This window comes from Amia ocellicauda, chromosome 1 (genome assembly GCF_036373705.1).
Source record: "Amia ocellicauda isolate fAmiCal2 chromosome 1, fAmiCal2.hap1, whole genome shotgun sequence".
In the NCBI taxonomy this organism is placed as follows: domain Eukaryota; kingdom Metazoa; phylum Chordata; class Actinopteri; order Amiiformes; family Amiidae; genus Amia; species Amia ocellicauda.
Genome location: NC_089850.1, coordinates 53,446,687 through 53,465,309, shown reverse-complemented (window position 1 = coordinate 53,465,309; position 18,623 = coordinate 53,446,687). Strand labels below are relative to the sequence as shown.

Here is an 18,623-nt window from a genome sequence, read left to right as displayed (position 1 = left end):
AGGATTTGCAACCAAGTATTTAAACTCACAATTTAATTAATGATTATGTTAGTTTGTCCAATTACTTTTGAGCCCCTAAAATTGGGGGGTCCACATATACAAATGGGTGTAATTCCTACACCGTTCACCCAATTTGGATGTAACTACCCTCAAATTAAAGATGAAAGTCCTTTACTTTCAAATCCATTGTGTTAGCATACTTAGCCAAAATGATGACAGTTGTGTCACTGTCCAAATATTTATGGGCCTAACTGTATTTTATCAACAGTGCAAGCAGAGTTTCCAGTTATCAGGTAAAATGTACTTCCCTCCCAACTCACATTTCTGCCATCGGGGTCAAAGTCCTTGGTTTAGGTCTCTTACTAAAAAAATAGGTGTGGCTGTGTCTTGTTATTGTAGGAAAAGTCCCAGATTATTTAGCTGCAAAATAAAACTGATGGAGTGTATGATACACACGCTTCTTCTAAAATAACAGAGGAGAAGAAGCTGTCAAACCTCTTTATGGCATAACTTTATTATAATGCACAGAGGATGCATCTAAACGTGTTTCTGTTCTATGTTCTGCACATCTGTTAATTGTATGGCTTCATGTATCCCCATGTATGCCATTTTTTTCTGGCTCCACTTCATCCATGTTTGGATTCTCCTGAGCTGTGGCATCCTACAGACTTTCCATATTATCTCACAATGTCCAAAATGTGTATTTTCAATTAATGTTTCCTAAATGGTTGGTATAATGAATTGATCTGTTTTTATTTAATGAAGTGACATCTCAAAGCACAAGTATGAAGGCAACAGGACACATTGCTTTTTTTTTTTAAGAATGTGAATTGCCGAGTCTGTTATAATACTATACAGACGACTACAGTAAAAAGTGACATTGTTAATCCACACAGTTTATTTGTAATATTTGTTTCTAAATGTTTCATGCTAAATCTCCTCCTCTATAACATTTCCACTAATTATAATGGTAAACACAATTTCAACAAAGAAGCAGGTGAGTTCATAGAGGAATAGTATTTATTTTATTTTGAATTATCCATTTATTTATTTATTTATTATTCTGGAAGACAGCAGCATCTAAAAAAAAAAAAAAAAAAAAAACTCATATTGATGTCAAAATGTAGAAACTGTACAAAAATAAATAGCTTTCAAAGGAAGCTATAATAATAAAATAACTCTGTCCTTCACTGAAGGGAAATAATGCCTTAACTGGTTGAACACTAACGGAATGCTACATCACACAATGAAACAGAGTTATCTGAACAAACAAGCTTGACACTAGACGAGGAGGGGAGTGTTGATTGATCTGGAGTTACACTTACTGTTCTTGAATCATCTTACTTTGGGTTGGGCAAGCCCCATGGTACATCTGATAAAGAAGCAAGCAGAGTGTGTGCTTTGTATCTTTTAGCTTGTGTGGTGGAAACCTTCTCAGCCTGCTCTTCAGACATTCACCCGTAGCATTTGAACTGCTTTCACTTTCTAAGGTAGAATGAAACAACTCCGTCCACAAATTTTCACTTAAGTATTTCCAACTGCAAGAAACAGAAACACTTAAATGCACTAATACAAGGTTTTAGTAGTTCTACTAAACAGAAGAAAAGGTGGATGAATCCACTGACCCTGTTACACTGGGTTGAATTAGATAAGACTCCTGACAGATACTGCCGGGAGTAAGTCATTCTCTAAACTATCATTACTTTCACACTTCATAAGTGTAAAGGATCCATCTCTAATCTCATACAAATCTACAACATATGCCTACAAATCAGCTACTGATTCACTCCAAACACTGGGTGCTAAATACAACTACTCTTCTACCACTAACTGGAAGATGCTGTAATAGTATAAATGGTGAAAATAAGACAAGCTTGGTGACTTTATTCTGCTGTCTATTAATGGGGATAATGTCTGTATGTTACATTCTGTTTCTCAGACACAAAGGAGTCATTTTCATCACATGTAAACATCATGAATCACCATATTGATTAGCTTGTCTTAATAAATGTTGTCATGGGGCGAAATAAAAATAAATAAAAATAAAAAAACATATTAGGAAAATATATAAGGCAAGTGTTATTATTATCATTATTATTATTATTTTATAAATTATAAAAAAACATTGCATATCCCAGGTCGCAGTTATTCATGGATTGGATACATTATTTTTTAATTAACCAGGGAATTGCAATTATATAGCCACTACTTAGTAATGTGCATATCTCTGGTTAATGGGTGTATTTGTGATTGTACGACATATTGAATGCCTCATTAATGAAAACACTACGAGTGTGTGTTGGGTACACCTATACATACAAAATTATAAATGTGTCTGGAACCATTACAAATTATTATATCCTATTACTCTAGGAAGATAAAAATCCCTTACATTCCAGTTGCAAGTCAAATTATGTGCTCTTTTTCTTTTTTGTAACAAAAACTTAATTGACGGTTATTAGGAAGCCTAAAAGTTTATTAAGAAAGTATTCACATTCAAACCTTGTTTTAAAAAGCTTGATTTCCTCAGGGATTCTGAGTGTAATATCTTGCAAAACAACTGTGTTTAAATATATACTTTTGCACTTCAAATATTAAATTCAGGTATATTGTCTGGACATAAATTAGTTGAAAATCTGTTGTAAGAAGTGCAGATTTATTTATATTTTTAACATTCAGGTTGGAATAATTGTACTTTTTAGACTGTGGTGTTGATTAAAAGTTCTTCTTCAAAGGAGTGACTTGAGCCATAGTTTGTAAGAAAACACAAAAATATTTAGTATTACTTCAAGTTACTCACTCTTCTGATGGGTAACCGTTAATAGTAGCATCCTTATAGATTCAGAATATTCTAAGAGCACTATGCATCTAGCTGTAAGGCATAAGATACTAAGTGCCTATATATGTCTGTAATCTGAAAACATTTATTACTGGCTTGCTTGACTATATGTCTGAACATTTTATAATTGCTGCCTGACTGAAATAGTTCATACCATTGTACTAACCCAGTTGTTCTCAATCCTGGTCCTGGGGACCCCCTGCCCTGCTGTTTTTTGTTCTAGCTGAGCTCTCAATTACTTAATTACTAGTAAAGTACTTAATTGAACCCTAATTTAACTAATCATTTGCCTAATCTGAGATCTTAAATTATTTTAAACAGTTGTAGAGTCCATGTAAAATATGAAACTATAGATGGAACTTGAAATCTCCAACTTTTTATAAGCTACGCAATTTAAAAAGTCAAGCAAATTAGTTCAATTGAGGGTTCAATTAAGTAATTAAGAGCTTGGTTGGAATGAAAACCACCAGGCATGGGGTCCCCAGGACCAGGATTGAGAACCAGTGTACTAACCCAAGAATTACAGCTTGATGGAATCTAATGATTTTTTTTTTTTTCAAACTCAACTGTAAAAAATATAATATTGCAGAAAAATCTAATTTTCAAGTGACTGTTTCGTGCACTATTAATTTCACATGATAAAATTGGAAATAACAAGAATGGTTCAGCTCAAAGAAGCATTAATATAAAACTCAGAATCCCTCTACTGTTCAGCCTTCAGCCTTCAGCCTCAGCAGCAGAACAGTGAACTCTGTTATGAGTGTGTGGAGGTATATTACAGTCCAATGGTGTTGATCAGCAAGTTTCATACAAGGGTTGCTTCCCTTCATTGAAACAATATGTGTACAGTATCTTCACCTAATATTCATAAGGCAACAATTTTACATCTTCTGAGGTAGATCTCTATTGGGTAAAACTTCAATAGTGGTTATAAAGACAAACAAATAAAACAAAACAAAAAACATAAAAAAGGGGGGGTAAAAATAATCAAAACAATCAAGAAAAAAAGTCAAGTTAGTCTTTGAAACAGGCCACTGCCGGTCCTGCTCAGGTCAGTTAGTGCACTTTTCACTTTGTCGCCCTGCTTGTTTTGGAAGCACGGTCAGGGTTCGTTAGTAATTTGCTATTCTATTTCTCTGGCACTTTCTCTTTTCAACAATTTTATTTAATTTGCTCCATCTTTCTTGCCCTCCTCTCATGGCCTCCCTCTGGCTCAGCACTCTTGGTAAAGGCACTCGCCCGACACGGGCTTGGGCTGCTTTGATGGGTCACACTTCTCTGGCTCCACTGTCTTCCCAGTGTAGTCGATGCAGAACACGCTGCGTCGGCGCTCCCCCCGGCCACAAGTTCGCGAACAGGAGGACCAGGGGCCCATTTGCCAGATGGGGCAGGGGAGGTCAGCACAGGGCCTGATGTCTGTTGGCTTCAGATCCCGGTCACAGACGCTGGAAAGCATCCCGCTGCTGTCCCTGCACTCCACATTGCGCCGGGACCAGCCCGAGCCGCAGCTCTTGGAGCACTCAGACCACTCGCCAAGGGTCCACTGGGACATGCCTATGGACTGGATGACATGAGGAGAGGAGGCCTTCTTGCCCTTGGCCTTGCTGAAGGTGACATCCTTGGGGATGAAGAAGGTGTACTTGACCTTGGGGGGCGACGACTCCCCTGCGGTGGCCAGCAGCTGGATGGTGATGGGCTGCCGCAGCTGCCGGAAGCTCTGGATGCGCTCCAGTGTGGTGGACGAGCCGCTATACTTGAGCACAGCCCCGCTGATGGGGATGTCCTGCTCCACCGTGGACACCGAATAGTTGCCGTTCAGGATGTACGCCCCATCCTCTGCCACCACCGCCAAATAGTTCCCATCGTGTTTGATTCCGCGGTGGCTGCGCTGCTTGACATCGATGTTTGTGGCGCCAGCAGGGATCGTCACAATGTCATTGTAGCCATACCTGGACAAACACAAACAAACCAAACCCAATTCCCAGATTAAATTTGGCAGTTTGCGATGGGCATCACTGGTTACGACTGGTTATTTCAAAGAACCATGATATTTGTTTAAAATAATATCAACTGGGACCATCATAAACTAGTCTTTTGGAGTAGTGATTTGACAATAATTTGAATGTGAGGTCTGACTGCATATGCTACAACAACAGTAGTATTTATGACCTGTTGCCAACTTACATGGCCTTGTTTAGGGAGCCGGTGATTTTCCTACAGCTGGAGCCGTTTCCTCCACACACTCCACACTTGTCCAGCTTCTTGTTAGACCCGATCACCTGGTCACAGCCTGCTTTAATGCACTGACCTTGGACACATATTGACGTGGTGTCGGGGCCACAGGGTGTGCCATCAATTACCTAAAACACAAACACTGTAGATTAGTACTTGTAACACAAACAACAAAGTCCATGACTTATCAATGGTATGTAGGGTAAATAGAAGAAAATAAGAAAAGTTACATGTGAGTGGAGGCATTTTACCTATTTAGCCCATTTGGATGCATGATTCGAATGAATTGATCCAAGAATTGTATTAAACTGTTCCTTAAAGGATCTTAAGGTGACTGCTTTAGAGATGTGGCTGGGTAACTAGTTCCAGACTCCCACAACCCTCTGTATAAAGAAAGAGCCTTCTGCTTTCTCTAAAAAAATACTTCCTCTTAAGTTCCACTTTGCTCCTCTTGTGAAAAGTCATTATTTTGACTTTATACATGTTCTATGCATCCATGTTCATTTGATAAGGCTGAACTCTACTGTACCTTGGCTTCAAAAACTTTGAATTCACTGCTCCCTCTTGCTCTACAGAACAGTTTGCACCTGTCCCTCGGCGACACCCCAGCATATTTTGGGATCCACTGCTTGACATTTCCGTGGAAGTCGATGTAATTTAAGCTGTTGTATTTCTCACACTGCTCCTCTCTGAAGCTCTTTCCTGAAAAAAAAGACAGCCGAGACTTCAGACAAGGGCCCTTAAATATTCTCACACTTCCACAGCAAAGCCAGAAAAAGGTTGTCTTCAACACTGCTTTTCCTTCTTCTGCCACCCACGAAGTTAAACACATTATGTCACGTACATATATTTGAGAATGTTCAACTAACAGCTGTATGAAGACTTCTGACAGGAACTAACAGTTTATTTTAAAACAGCCTTTTAATGTTTAAAATACAACAGTTTCTGCCCACTTCCGTGTATCAAAAATTATGGAATGTCACCTGCAGGATATAAGCGTGTATGTATGGTATTTATGTTCAATAAATGAAACTCTGCATTACCATCAGTGCCCTCACACGGCTGGGTGTTGCAGGACTGGTACTTGACTCTCTGTCCTTCGCAGTATTTCCCGCCATGCTGGGGCTCCGGGTCTGAACACTCCCTGAAAGAGAACTCGACTCCGCCCCCACAGGTCCGGGAGCACTGGCCCCAAGGCCCCCATGGCCCCCAGCTTCCATCTATAGGAGTCTGCAAGGTGACGAAAAACCAACAATTAAAACTTATTACAAAATGTATGAGTTTTGATAACACTTAGGCTTAAGTATGTAGGCATTCATTTTAGACTATCTAGCTTTTAACATTCCTTGATCTGCTGTAAGTTCTTATTAGGCACATATATTTATTTATTTTCAGTGACTAACTAGCATTTAAGAAATCATGAATGCGCACTAGACTGCACAAAAATCAAGGCAAACTCAAGGGAACCACATAATTTCTGCTTTATAGTCATGTATTAGTCATTCGCTCGTGATTTGTTGAAGAATCTTACAAAGAATGTTATGCTGGTGATGAGTACTAATCATAAATTCACTTTTAATATTATGCCCAATAAAATATGCTGAAAATACGCTTAAGCATTTGTTTCAGTGTGTGTCTGAGAAACATGTCATATTTCTACACACTGCAAAGGTAGCACATACTTTTATCAGGGTGTTCTGGGATATTTTCTTAGAGGCGTGCAAGACGTCTTCAACACCTAGTTTGTCTCAGTTCATTATTATTCTGTTTATTACAGCTCGTGTGGAAAATGTTCTTCTGCAAAACATTTTAAAGCCCCCGCATGGATGTCTTCCTACTAAAAGACAGATGGGCTTTTGGCAGTTTGCACTAAAATATCCTAATTATTTTAAGCTGCTACACAAAAAGCCTGATGGTGAAAAGAGAAATATTAGATTGTGTTTGCCATTGGTACCCTTTTAGGACTAACACTGAACAGACTGTTCCAGACTCTGCGGCGGCTTGTATCGTAATGATACTGTAAAAAATGTGTCAGGACACGTACAATAAGACTCAAGGGCTCCTGCTTGCTTTTGAATCATACGCAAATTAAGGGGAAGGGGGGGAGGGTGTGGTCGTTCGATGACATAACATATCCACAGTACATGCAAAAAATCTATACAGTTGTTCATTTCCAGTGGGAAAGTTATAAATCTGATGAGTCACTGCATGGCATCACCTTTGCTTTTGGGATTTCTTCTGTCTCCATGCAAATGCCGTCGAAGCAGGTCTTGTTCGAGCCGCACGCTGTCCCATCCGCCCACGGGAGGCTCCCGTTTTTTGTTGTACAGTGTGGCTGCCCCTCCTCCCAGCACCACAGCTGACTACACATGTCTGGATCAGATCGGTTGGGGCAATGGACAAACTCCTCCCCAAATATCTGCTGGCACTGCCGGTTCAGGCCGTACGCCAAGCCGGGCAAGCCAGTTGGTAACGGCATAATCTTCTCCGGAACATCCAGCAAGCAGTCCCCTGAGATGGAATCAGGAAGAGTATTTTTAGAGCGACAGGTAAAACGACTGTGAAAAAGGTAGAAAGAACTGTTGATGTTTTGGGGCTACGTGGGCATGAGTGGAAAAGTTCAAGAGGGTGGAAAAAACTGTTAAAGTGTTGGAATGGAATCATTATTTGACTGGCCACAAAACAAGCTAGGCTTCTTATGTATTTTCTCTGCCTTGTCCTACAGCATTTGTTCACTTGAGATTGAATCAGCTCAAGAGGTATTATTGTAGAAATGGTTCCTGTTTGAAAGGAAATCAGTTAATTGAAAACATGACATGAAACTTGTGGAAACTGAACTTACTGCCAAGACTTGTTTTGGTATGACTTGTTCAGTAGGTGAACAAAATAAATACAATTGATGGACTTACAAATAGAAAAATAAAAAAGCTGTGTTTTCAATCAAGACTAGAGAAAGGGAGTTTGTGTTGAACTTAAAGAAAGCTGGAATTCTCCAAAGTCAACTCAAAGGAAGGGAAGACACAACGTGAGGACAGTCTGATATATTGACTATCATATAATGCAACAAAAATTCCTGGCGATGTTTCAGTGTTGCTTTGGATTTTTCTTTCCCCCTCTGTGTGGTCTTCACACACGTATCGCTGCACAGGAAAACTAAGCTAGTGTTCCTGATAAGCCAGTGTCTGAAATGTTAAGCTCTTTTTGTGCATGACCTACAACAGCAAAGTGAACATTTCTCCCCTCCACCCGCCGACAGACTATCCCAAGTATTTGGATGGCATTTCAATGTGTCAGCTGTCAGACCTGTTTTAAACTTTAAAATTATTCTGGTTATTCTGGCTGTCTTACTGTACGTGTGGACAGTACTAGTAGCAGTGACTTGAACCTTGAAAACCCTGTTAGTGTAACACCATAAATTAAGAATTACTGCAGAGAAAGCATTTCATGTGTTAGCTGTGGTTAAGGGCAAGTTAACGCAGGAAGTGAAACAAAATACTAATATCAAAAATATTTTTTCATTCTTAAAAAAGTTTTTGTTATTGTTTCTTTTATGTTCTTGATTGAAAGCTGCATTTTAACTATTTACTTTATCAGAGGCGAAACTGTGACGTATACAGAATAAGAAGTTGGTTGCACAACTATAAGTGACGTGATTGTGTAGACCAGGCTTACGATCTCACTTCAAGAGGGCTTCTAATTTTGCCCCTTTTGAAAATCGAGAAGATCAATCAAGCTGAACTGTTCTGGAAATGAAGGCTCTCTCCAGGCGAGGTGGTAGGTGAGTTAAAGATGTTTGTCGGTGGATTTGCTCACCGTGCCCGTTGTCAAAGAACTCTGTGATGTAGAGGGCGCTGCAGGGGGACCAGGGCAGGGTCTTATTGAGGTGGATGAAGACCGGTGCCATCATGTGATGCTCTCCCAGGTCGCCGAACAGCTGCTCACAGTTTTTGGAGTCATCGTGTGGCATGCTGAGCACATGGCCTGCAAGGTGGAGTGACTGAATTAATAAAGACATCGATTGCCCAGTTGAGAGTTGACACATTGTTCTCCTCCAAGCACTTTTGGCAAACAGAGGCGATGTGGTCAGGCTATGCATCAGCAAACTAAGCACAGAACTGAACCTCTACTAAAGCTGGAAGTTTAACCTGCGTGGTAACTATATTTTTCTCCATTCTCTGAATATATGTATATGATGATCATTTTAGAAAAAGGAAAAGAGAATGATTAAGCTCACTAACATCTGGCAGAGAAGCACTAAACTCCACAGGAGAATTGTCTCCACCAAACATCTATATCTGTCGTGATTAATTAATCAATAACTCACATTTTTCAGGGATCAGTTTCGCTAAGCTCATTACCTCTGCATAAATGTACATTTAATCACAAGACTGGGAGTAGGTTCACAGTTTTTTAGGCAGTCTAATAAGAATGCATATTGCATCCATTCATTATGCAAGAAACTTGGAATTAATTAACCTTTCCTGAAGGTAATCCAAGAGGGATCATAAAACACATCAGTGTGTTTTGTCCAAAGTTTTATTAGCGAATTATCTTTCTCCATACCTAGTTCGTGGGCTGCAGTGAAAGCAGCCTGTAGACCATTGTCCTCAATAACGGAGCAGCTCCTATTTGGATCACACATGGTCCCCACATCAGCCACCCCTAGAGTGTCGCAGCTTTTATGTCCACAAATATCCTGTAAAACAGTGGAGAACATTATTATCTAAAGCCTCAGACAGTGAAATAATAATCTATTTTTCCAGACATAGCTTTAGTTTTTTTTTTCTTTTCTAGTATGCTCTTGCCAACAAAACATATTTGTCAATGTTTCCATCATTAACCAAAGCAAATAAATATTCTTGGCAGATGTTACCGACTTATGAGCAAAGGGCAGGGAATGAATTTTAACTACATGTTATCTGAAATATTTTTGTGCAGGCAAGGATTCCACACAAGGTTATAAGTATTAAAAGAGAAAGAGAATGTGCTAAATCTGGTGTGAGAATTAATATGACTTAAGATCACACCTCACCAGGACAGTTTGCATTGAGTTTCTCAAAGATTGGACAAAAGTTTACTTGTGTACTGTCTCTCGAACATTGCAAAAGCTTCAGCCAATACCAAAATAAGTTAGTGTGAAAATAATGCAAATGTATATTGTGAACAAAACAATTTCGATTTGAAGGACTGTAAGTAAACACATAAAAACTGATTGATTTCGGATTGTCATACTCTTTTTTAATATGATGTGATTCATATGTATTGCCTTTAATTCTGTTTAAAACACTGTTTGAGCAGTGTACTGGGGACAGAGCAACAGAAGTCAAAGTGACCTGGACGTGTACAGTGCAGATACACCTCAGGCAGCTGCAAAGTGATGTGACCCCACATTGCCCTGTCAAACTGATCTCAGCCACCTCCCTGAATAGGCCACCCACTTAGCAGGGAAGAAGGCAGTGCCCCCCCCCCCCCAACAACTTTCATCACTCATTGTCTGTTTCTCTTCACAAAGCCTCCAAAGAGGTCTCCCTTTGTGCAGAGCTGCAAGACGCTACTGCCCGCTGGGCAACACACTTGGAACATCAGAAACATCCTGCTTATCATATAGACCCCAGCAGAAGCCACACAGGACCCTGGGGAGGAATGACTCAGAAAAATAGGAGAAGTCATCTCTGGGTGCTGCCTTGGTCTACACACATGCTATTTAGTACACACAGAAAATCTGTTTCCAGTCCCGGGTTAATCCTTTCTTCTCCCCACAGGGAACATGTGCAGAACACATTCTTTACAAGTTATAAGTTAAGCACTCAGATACTTGTACCGACCTCATGTCTGTGGCAGCGCTGTTATCACAGCAGCGTGTCGCAATTCAGTGTCTTTCACTTAAACTGCACAACAGTTGACATGATTGTGAAACACAAACACTTTTAAACCAGCAGTATAACACCACGTGATTTTTTTAATGGTTTGTGTGGCATAGATAAAAACAGAACTACCCCTAACTTTGCTGCAGGCTGAAGGTGATTGCATGAGCATAGCAAGCCAAGGCTCTGACCTGTCGGGTGAAGAGCAGGGCTGTATCATAGTGCTCCGGGTGCCGCTGGCTCGGTGGGTTGAAGAGGCTTTGCCAGGAGCAGAAGTTGCGAAGAGTCAGGCCTCCATTGATGGACACAGCGGGCCCCGCCTCCTCATCCTCCACGATCAGCACCTTGACCACCACCATGTTGACAGAGTTCTTGATGCTGGGGTGCTTGTAGATCTGCGCAGCCACGGCCATCAGGGTCAGCAGGTAATGCTGTGGAGAAATCAAGCAGAGAGATCTGTTCCAAAGGGGCCCTCTCAAGATTGCCGTTAGCCATCAGATTTGTAGTGGTTTGCAATGACAGCAAGCAGACTAAGTTCACGGATCGTAGCACGCTAACCAAGACAATCTGTGTGACTGGATATTTGTCAATGGCCTGACTTTTCCTGACTCACATAATAAAGAGTGACAGGACATGTCATCATGCCCCCCGGCTGGCTAATTCTGTTATTCTTGCTGTGCCAAAATGCAGCGCAAATAATAGAAAGTGATCAAACACACCCTCCTAGCTTTTCAGGTTTAGTGGTGGGTGATGTGTCTAGTACAATTGGAGAGATTCTGTTATTAGCACATGAAAGCCCAAGTAAACTCGATTTACATCTGGCAAACAGAACACAGCTCCCCCCCAAAAAGAATATTATCCATATTGACCAAAAATTATAGGCCAGAGGCATTCAAACTATTTCAGAATTTGTTTTTCCTAGTTAAATCACAAAAAACAAACCACAAAAACAAACTGCTGGTTTCCTTCTATTTCCAGATGGCCTTGGCTTTATCTGAACACAGACTGTAAATGTAAATTCACGCTATTTTGTTTTTCAGAAATCCACAGGAAGCAATTAGGTTGATGGGGAAAGACCGAGACTGTTTACTATGTTCATACAGGAGTAGCTGTCCATACTTCTTGTCAGTGCTCAGTAACGTTTTTGTGATATTCCAGACAAAGATACAGGATTTGTGCTTCTTTTTATGACACACCTTAAAAAGCAAGTGAGAACCCAAAGTAAAACAGAAATAATTGCACTAAAATGAAATAGGCTATACTTCATGTACGACCCCCCTATCCACCCTAACCCCAAATCTTTGATCAAAATGATGGAGTCTGACTACTTTATCTTTGTATCCCAAAGAAGGAATTTATTGACTTTATTACAGACTACAGAACCGTAATATTTGAACAACTTCATATGGAATGCTATGACAGAACGTATGGAACGCTAAGGTCCAGTCCGTTGGCAATACAACAAGATCACATAATTCTTATTTTCTATGTTTTTCATTTGGTGTATAAATCAGAGAGAGAGAGAGACTGTGTAGCTGTAAATCCCTGGACTGGAGACAGATTTGGGCTGCACTGATGTCATATCTCTGTTTGTGTTCAGCCACCTTAATTTCCAAATACATCCAAGAGATATGCAGCACTGTGTCATCACAACATAACAATTTGAAACTTGTTCGTCAATTTGACAGAAAATGGGCCTGACAGATACATTGTGTCTGAAAAACAAACGTCCCTAATTCTCTCCTCCTCGGGACAGAGTCTATGGAAAGTAAGATAACGCAGATGGCTTTTAACAATCTACAGAAATAGTTTCTTGGCAAAATACACAGTACGCATGTTGGTTTCAGTAAATCAAAGCAGGGGGAGGCAGGAAATGTGAAGCCCAAATAAAGACTCCAGAATATTCAGATTGAGAAAAAGAGGCACCACTAATGACTGTTCATAGTTTTATCCCTCTCTGGCCTCTTGAAAGACAGAAAAGCTTAGGAAACTGTCAGGATCTGGCATTCATATAAACAGATAGAGATAGATAGATAACATTTTGTAAAGGTTATACTTTCATTACTAGAAGAAGACGTCAACTTTTAAAAGGAGTTAAAATTCCTGGAATTTCACTGCCAATGATATATCATATCCATCAAAGATAACTAGACAGGGCAGATAGCAGGATGTGGGTTTGCAAACCAAACCAAAAGTGCATTTGTGCAATTTAAGAAAGTGGAGAAAAATGAGTCACACCACACAATCATCTACATTTTCTCTTTAGGGTAGAAAAACAAAGCATTTGGAGTGGCACTGAAGCAGTGGTACAGATGAATGTCTCTTGCAAATAATTACAATAAGAAATAATAGTAATAACATTCTACATATATATATATATATATATATATATATATATATATATATATATATATATATATATATATATATATATATGTTATAACATTAAATATGTATGTGTATATGTATGTTATGATAAATCATGCACTTGTCTGACAGTTTAAAAATGTGCCTTTTCTGTGGAGCTGAAACATGGGTTAGCATTTCAGTCTGGGCTGGGGTAATTATTTCAGATGCTGAAACAGCAGCAGCTCCCGTGACCATGTGAAGTGAGACAGTTTGCATGCCTGAGGTTTGTAAATCGGTTATCCTTTATCCCCCCCGAAATGTGATCCATTTACTACACTGGGACCAAGACTCCTGCTCATTGCTTTCAGAGCGTTTATTACTTCAATGCTTAGGAAAGGCTTGGATTTGTTTCAGAAGCTATGTGACCAATTATGCTCATGTATAATTTTGAGTGTTAGCTTTTGAGAAAACACAGAAGACAAATTAAATTAAATTTAAAAAATGATCTCATTTTCAGATGACATACTCTTTGTTAAGGATTAAACAATACAGGATGATGTTTATATATATATATATATATATATATATATATATATATATATATATATATATATATATATGTGTGTGTGGGGAGGTGGGTGGGTGGTAGCATTTACTACCTGAGTCATATTCAAAACATCAAAGGAATATACTACTGCTAATACCTCTACCACCACCACTACTACATCTACTACTAATAATAATGACAATTACTACTATTATTGTAATTATTATTAGTAGTAGTAGTTGGTAGTAGAAGTAGATGAAGTAGTAGTCATTATGGTAGTAATATGCAGGTATGAACTTACACTAGTTCCTGTTAGATCACATGCACCAGAAGCAATAAATACTGAGACACACATTTTTGTGCATTTGTTTGAAATGCAGTAAGAATCATGACGCCAGTGCTTTCTTCCACGTGCCCCGAACGTTCATCACAACGTAAATCACAGTGGACTTTCTCTCTGACTGGAAGACATCTGTGCGCTGGTCAACCTACAAGGCTGGATCTGTGCCTGGTATGTAATGCTTTCATTGTGTTTCTTGATAACTTTTCCAAATAAAAGAACAATATGCTCCTGCTAAAAGGACAGTATGTAGTTATATACATATATTTTGGTGTAGTTTGTTTCCCACATCGTATGAAACTGGTTCCAAATCAGTTCCATGACTGGGCGTGCAGCACAGTTAACCAGTGTGTCTGCAGGTTGCACTATGGTCTGGCTGGTGCACTGTAATTTAAGCTCCTACCATGGCAGCATAAAAAGTAGGCTAAAGGGATGCACTTACCAGCATGACATATTACCAACACATTGACATATCCCCTTACTTTTTACACAATATGATGCCAAAGCCACTTTCTTTCCTTATGTGCACAGATCTAGAAAGTAAGACAAATATTTCCCTTGACTTATGATTAGTAACACACACACACCACCCACCCACCCCCACACACACATGCACAACCTCTATGCATTAGGTCACTTTTGGAAAAGAAATCACATGGTCTTATACCATTTCCTGATTCTCACACTGCTCAAATCCAGGGGCAAAAAAGACCACTAACAGATTCCTAGCAGTTTTTTGGATCTTGCTGGTAACCATAAAGAAGTCTTTCTTATCCCTTGGATTGTTTTGCAGTTGGTTCTACGGCCTTAAATGAGATTGCTTGATTAATGAAAGCAACTACATTAGATATGCCTATTTGCAACTATATAACCCCACCTGAGGTTGTGACAATAAGTGTTTTAAGTTCTGCCTCTATTGATGTAATGTGATGTAGAAAATGTTATTTAGATTGTCAGATTATGTTAAACTGTGCAAGCTTCGAAGAAATGTTGAAACTTAAATCTACTCATCCCAAATTAAATGAACCTGGAATATTATTGCACTGGGTTGATGTAGTCCAACAATTTGCAGGAATTATGATGGGGACTCTATTCCTGTCCCCATTGTCTGTATCAGCACAGAAAACAAGGACAAGAATAACCTGCTCAATGTCCACCACCAACAAAACAAAGGGAATGATTGCTAATGCCTCTATTTTTAAATATAATTACATAATATTACAGTACTTCTGTTTATGAAGTAATGCTTCCCTACAAAGTCATGCTTATCCTCCACAACATCTAGCACTGACCTTCTGCAAAGGAATAAACAACTGTCATGACATTAATACAGAGAAAACCCTGTGAAAAAGATAATAGTTGATCAGCATGCTTTCACGTGTTGAATAGTACATGTAATCATTTCCTCTGGTATTTTCAAGGGCTGTAGCACACAGGCTACATTAATTGAGCAGAAATGTACCTAAAACATTTATTTATGGGTATATAATGTTTCAAAGGTGTACCACTTACAAATTGCCTACATATTGACTAATCATTTTCAAAAATCCAACTGAGGGGAAATAAAAGTTTTTTTTTATAACAGAATACCGACCTAATCGAACAGATATAGACTGGCATAAACAGACAGAGGATAATCCTTTTAGATGATTCCCCTGTATCAGGTGAAGAGTACAGTTTCTTCACACCCCAATAACTGTGATCAACCAGAGGTCCAACCACACACTATATGCAAAGGTGCCACCGGCAACTCACTGGATGGAAATCTTATTGATCCAATGTCCCTGGGTTTCCCAGGACTCCCTCACACAGGCCCTACACCGGGGAGTTGGCAGCATTCCCACAGAGCTGGTTTGCAGATCTCCTTATCAATAGGAGCAAGCACTCTGCTGTGCACCTCAATAAAGCAAGGGATGGCAACACAGTGCCATAGTCACAAGTGATATTTGGAAGTGGTAATATGTGATCACAGAGTTTTACAAATCTGATGATTCAAACTTGGGCGTCTATTTATTATAGTTCAGCGCTTGGCAAAGAGGGTAACACTCCTACTACAGATGCTGTTTGAGGTGTCTGAGCCTATCTCTAAACACACGCCCCCTATCCTCAAAGTAAACTCGCATAACCCATAAACTATCGCATTTGCAATGAGCTAGCTACCTCCGTAGGTGGAGGATAATAGATGAGATCATTATTATAGGAAAGAATTTCTGATTATTACATGATTCATTATTAAAGGATGTTGTGCACAGGGTACAATAACATGGATACGTTAACCAAACAAGCCAAAACATCACAACAGTAATAATTTGGTGCATGATGAAAAAGTCTGAAACAAATGTCTGTAACATCCTAAATCATAAAATTGTGAAAGTAAAGAAAGTGTAGATTGTTAAAAAAAATGAATATACAATTTATCTACATTCAGAAACTGATAATGAATTGAATTTTGGACAAGGGGTTCTTTTAAAACAATATGACACAGTAACAACGATATTTTCAGGGAAATAGTGATTTAACATGTAAGTTATTTTAATAATTATAATTTTAAAAAAAAACTAAAAAAAACAGTGGCATGGTCTCGGGTAACTACATTTCTGCAATCTCTGATTTTTTTCAAATCTCCTTCATCGCGCTGAAATAATCGTCGTGATCAACCTGTTCTGTAAGATATGCAATGCATTATAAAACGGATAATTAAATATGCCACGTGGATATTAAAACTCAACGAGGTGAAAAGTTTGATTTAATGACCCATAGCCAAGCAATTTGGCAAATGCGCCCAGAAGCTGTCAGTTTCCAAATTAAACACTGTAAAAGCCCACTTTGTTCCCTCCGATTCCAAAAAGACCGATTACTCAAGTATTGATAGTTCACTTAACATTTTAACTTTGGATACTTAGTCAGAACTGCAATGCACGCAAACAACTATAAATCAAACACTTTAATTATTACTGGGATTACTTACATTCCCTGTGTACACGAACCTGGAGTACATATCCACTATCCACTAGTGTATAACTGTCTTTACTGTTTTTAGTCCTCAAATAGCCCAAACACACACTCACAACTGTGCGTAATTACAATAGCGTACCTGGATCTCGTCTCCGTAGAAGTGTGCCATTGAAGAGTCGGCCACCAGCAAGGTCTCCACATAGCGAGCAGCGGAAACAAAGCGCTTCCTTCTGTGCGTATTTTGCGCATCCACCGTTATTTGCGACCAAGCGCTGCTGTCTGGTTCCTCTTGGCTTCCGTCTTCCAGCTGGTCGAAGGTGGTCTTTGATTCGCCTTCTGTGGGAGCGAATACCCTTCTTTTGATCACATGCAACTGGGTTGTGGATTCCCCGGTCTTGCCATGTCCACGGACCTTCGGCTCAATCAGATACTCATCCCCTTCAGTTATAAATGATCCTCGCATGCCATGGCACAGACTGACGGCCACTAGGGAGTCTTGGTTGGAGTCCACGGTCCCCGAGTAGAAACAATCTCTGAGATTCTCTCCGGGCTCTTCCGTTTGGTTTAGATATCTGGAGACATCAGCTTCAGCACTTGGAGACTGAGCCCGTTTCTCTTGCGCTGCGGCCAGGTCAAAGAGCGCTGGAAGGTGTTGCGCTTTGATGCGTTGGATCTTCAAATTGGGAGCTAAAAAACTGTCATCCGGGGTTAGATGGAGCACAAAGTCTTTGCCAAAAGCAACAACTCTGTAACTGGGGAGATCTTCACTCCTTTTCCAAAAGCGACCACTGTTTCTCCCGCTTACTTTGACAGGTACTGTCTCCTCCGATTCGAAGAGCTCAAGTGCAAAGTTGGTTGCAGAAAAGATCAGGACAACTAGAAGCCCCTTTAAGCGCATTTTATACGATGGGGGTTAATTAGAGGGATGAGAGTAGATAAGAGAAAGAAAGATGTTTATGTAAAAACGTCCTTTCTTTTCGTGAAATGTCTGTGTTTATAAATGCACAATGCGAAAAAGAATATATCAGTTGAATAACGTTCTTGTTGTTGCTTAAGCAGGTTTGTACACTGGAATTAAACTATCCCTAAACAGATAAACAAAACATAAAAAATATTAAATGCGACATCTGTTGATCCAGAGAAATAGAAACTATCAGTTCTGTAAAATCAGTCTTGGTCTCAAGTTGTCTAACTTTATTTTGAAGTGATCTTGAAGCTAATGTAAGATATGAGCTACAACCTGCTCTCTCCCCTCCGCAGCCCCAGAGAAGGTTGCTGGTGGCAGTGGTATTTATACTTTTCGCCCTTCTTAAGAGGTTTATTTTTGATCTCCCTCGCTGCTTCAGTCTCTCCACCCCCAGGAAAAATTTGGGATCAGACATCCAATGAAAAGGGACAGACCCTCCCACTCCAGAGCTGACTTCCAGACAGCTATTCTTAACCCAGCACACAGCCCACTAGTAGGGTGTTGCAGGCTCCCCATAGCCCACATACTTC

General features: G+C 39.6%; 1 protein-coding gene across 1 annotated transcript; it reads right to left on the bottom strand.

Annotated features, from left to right (window-relative positions):
- Positions 1-998: 998 nt before the first annotated feature.
- LOC136752905 (A disintegrin and metalloproteinase with thrombospondin motifs 8) lies at positions 999-18,410 on the bottom strand. The gene is made up of 9 exons (XM_066708612.1): positions 17,266-18,410; positions 11,127-11,366; positions 9,635-9,767; positions 8,885-9,052; positions 7,290-7,582; positions 6,115-6,301; positions 5,601-5,773; positions 5,024-5,199; positions 999-4,788 (listed from the first exon to the last, which is right to left on the bottom strand). The coding sequence occupies exons 1-9, from the start codon at positions 18,022-18,024 to the stop codon at positions 4,053-4,055; spliced, it is 2,865 nt and encodes a 954-aa protein (XP_066564709.1). The 5' UTR covers positions 18,025-18,410; the 3' UTR covers positions 999-4,052.
- Positions 18,411-18,623: the final 213 nt, after the last annotated feature.

What these genes read in the sequence shown, in the direction of transcription:
- LOC136752905 (XM_066708612.1), bottom strand. Translation starts at nt 18,024, where the DNA reads ATGCGCTTAAAGGGGCTTCTAGTTGTCCTGATCTTTTCTGCAACCAAC. An exon ending in CACTGCAGCCCACGAACTAG is followed by an intron (nt 9,053 to 9,634) that starts GTATGGAGAAAG and finishes TCCACCTTGCAG; the next exon opens with GCCATGTGCTCAGCATGCCA. An exon ending in GCCGTGTGAGGGCACTGATG is followed by an intron (nt 5,774 to 6,114) that starts GTAATGCAGAGT and finishes CTTTTTTTTCAG; the next exon opens with GAAAGAGCTTCAGAGAGGAG.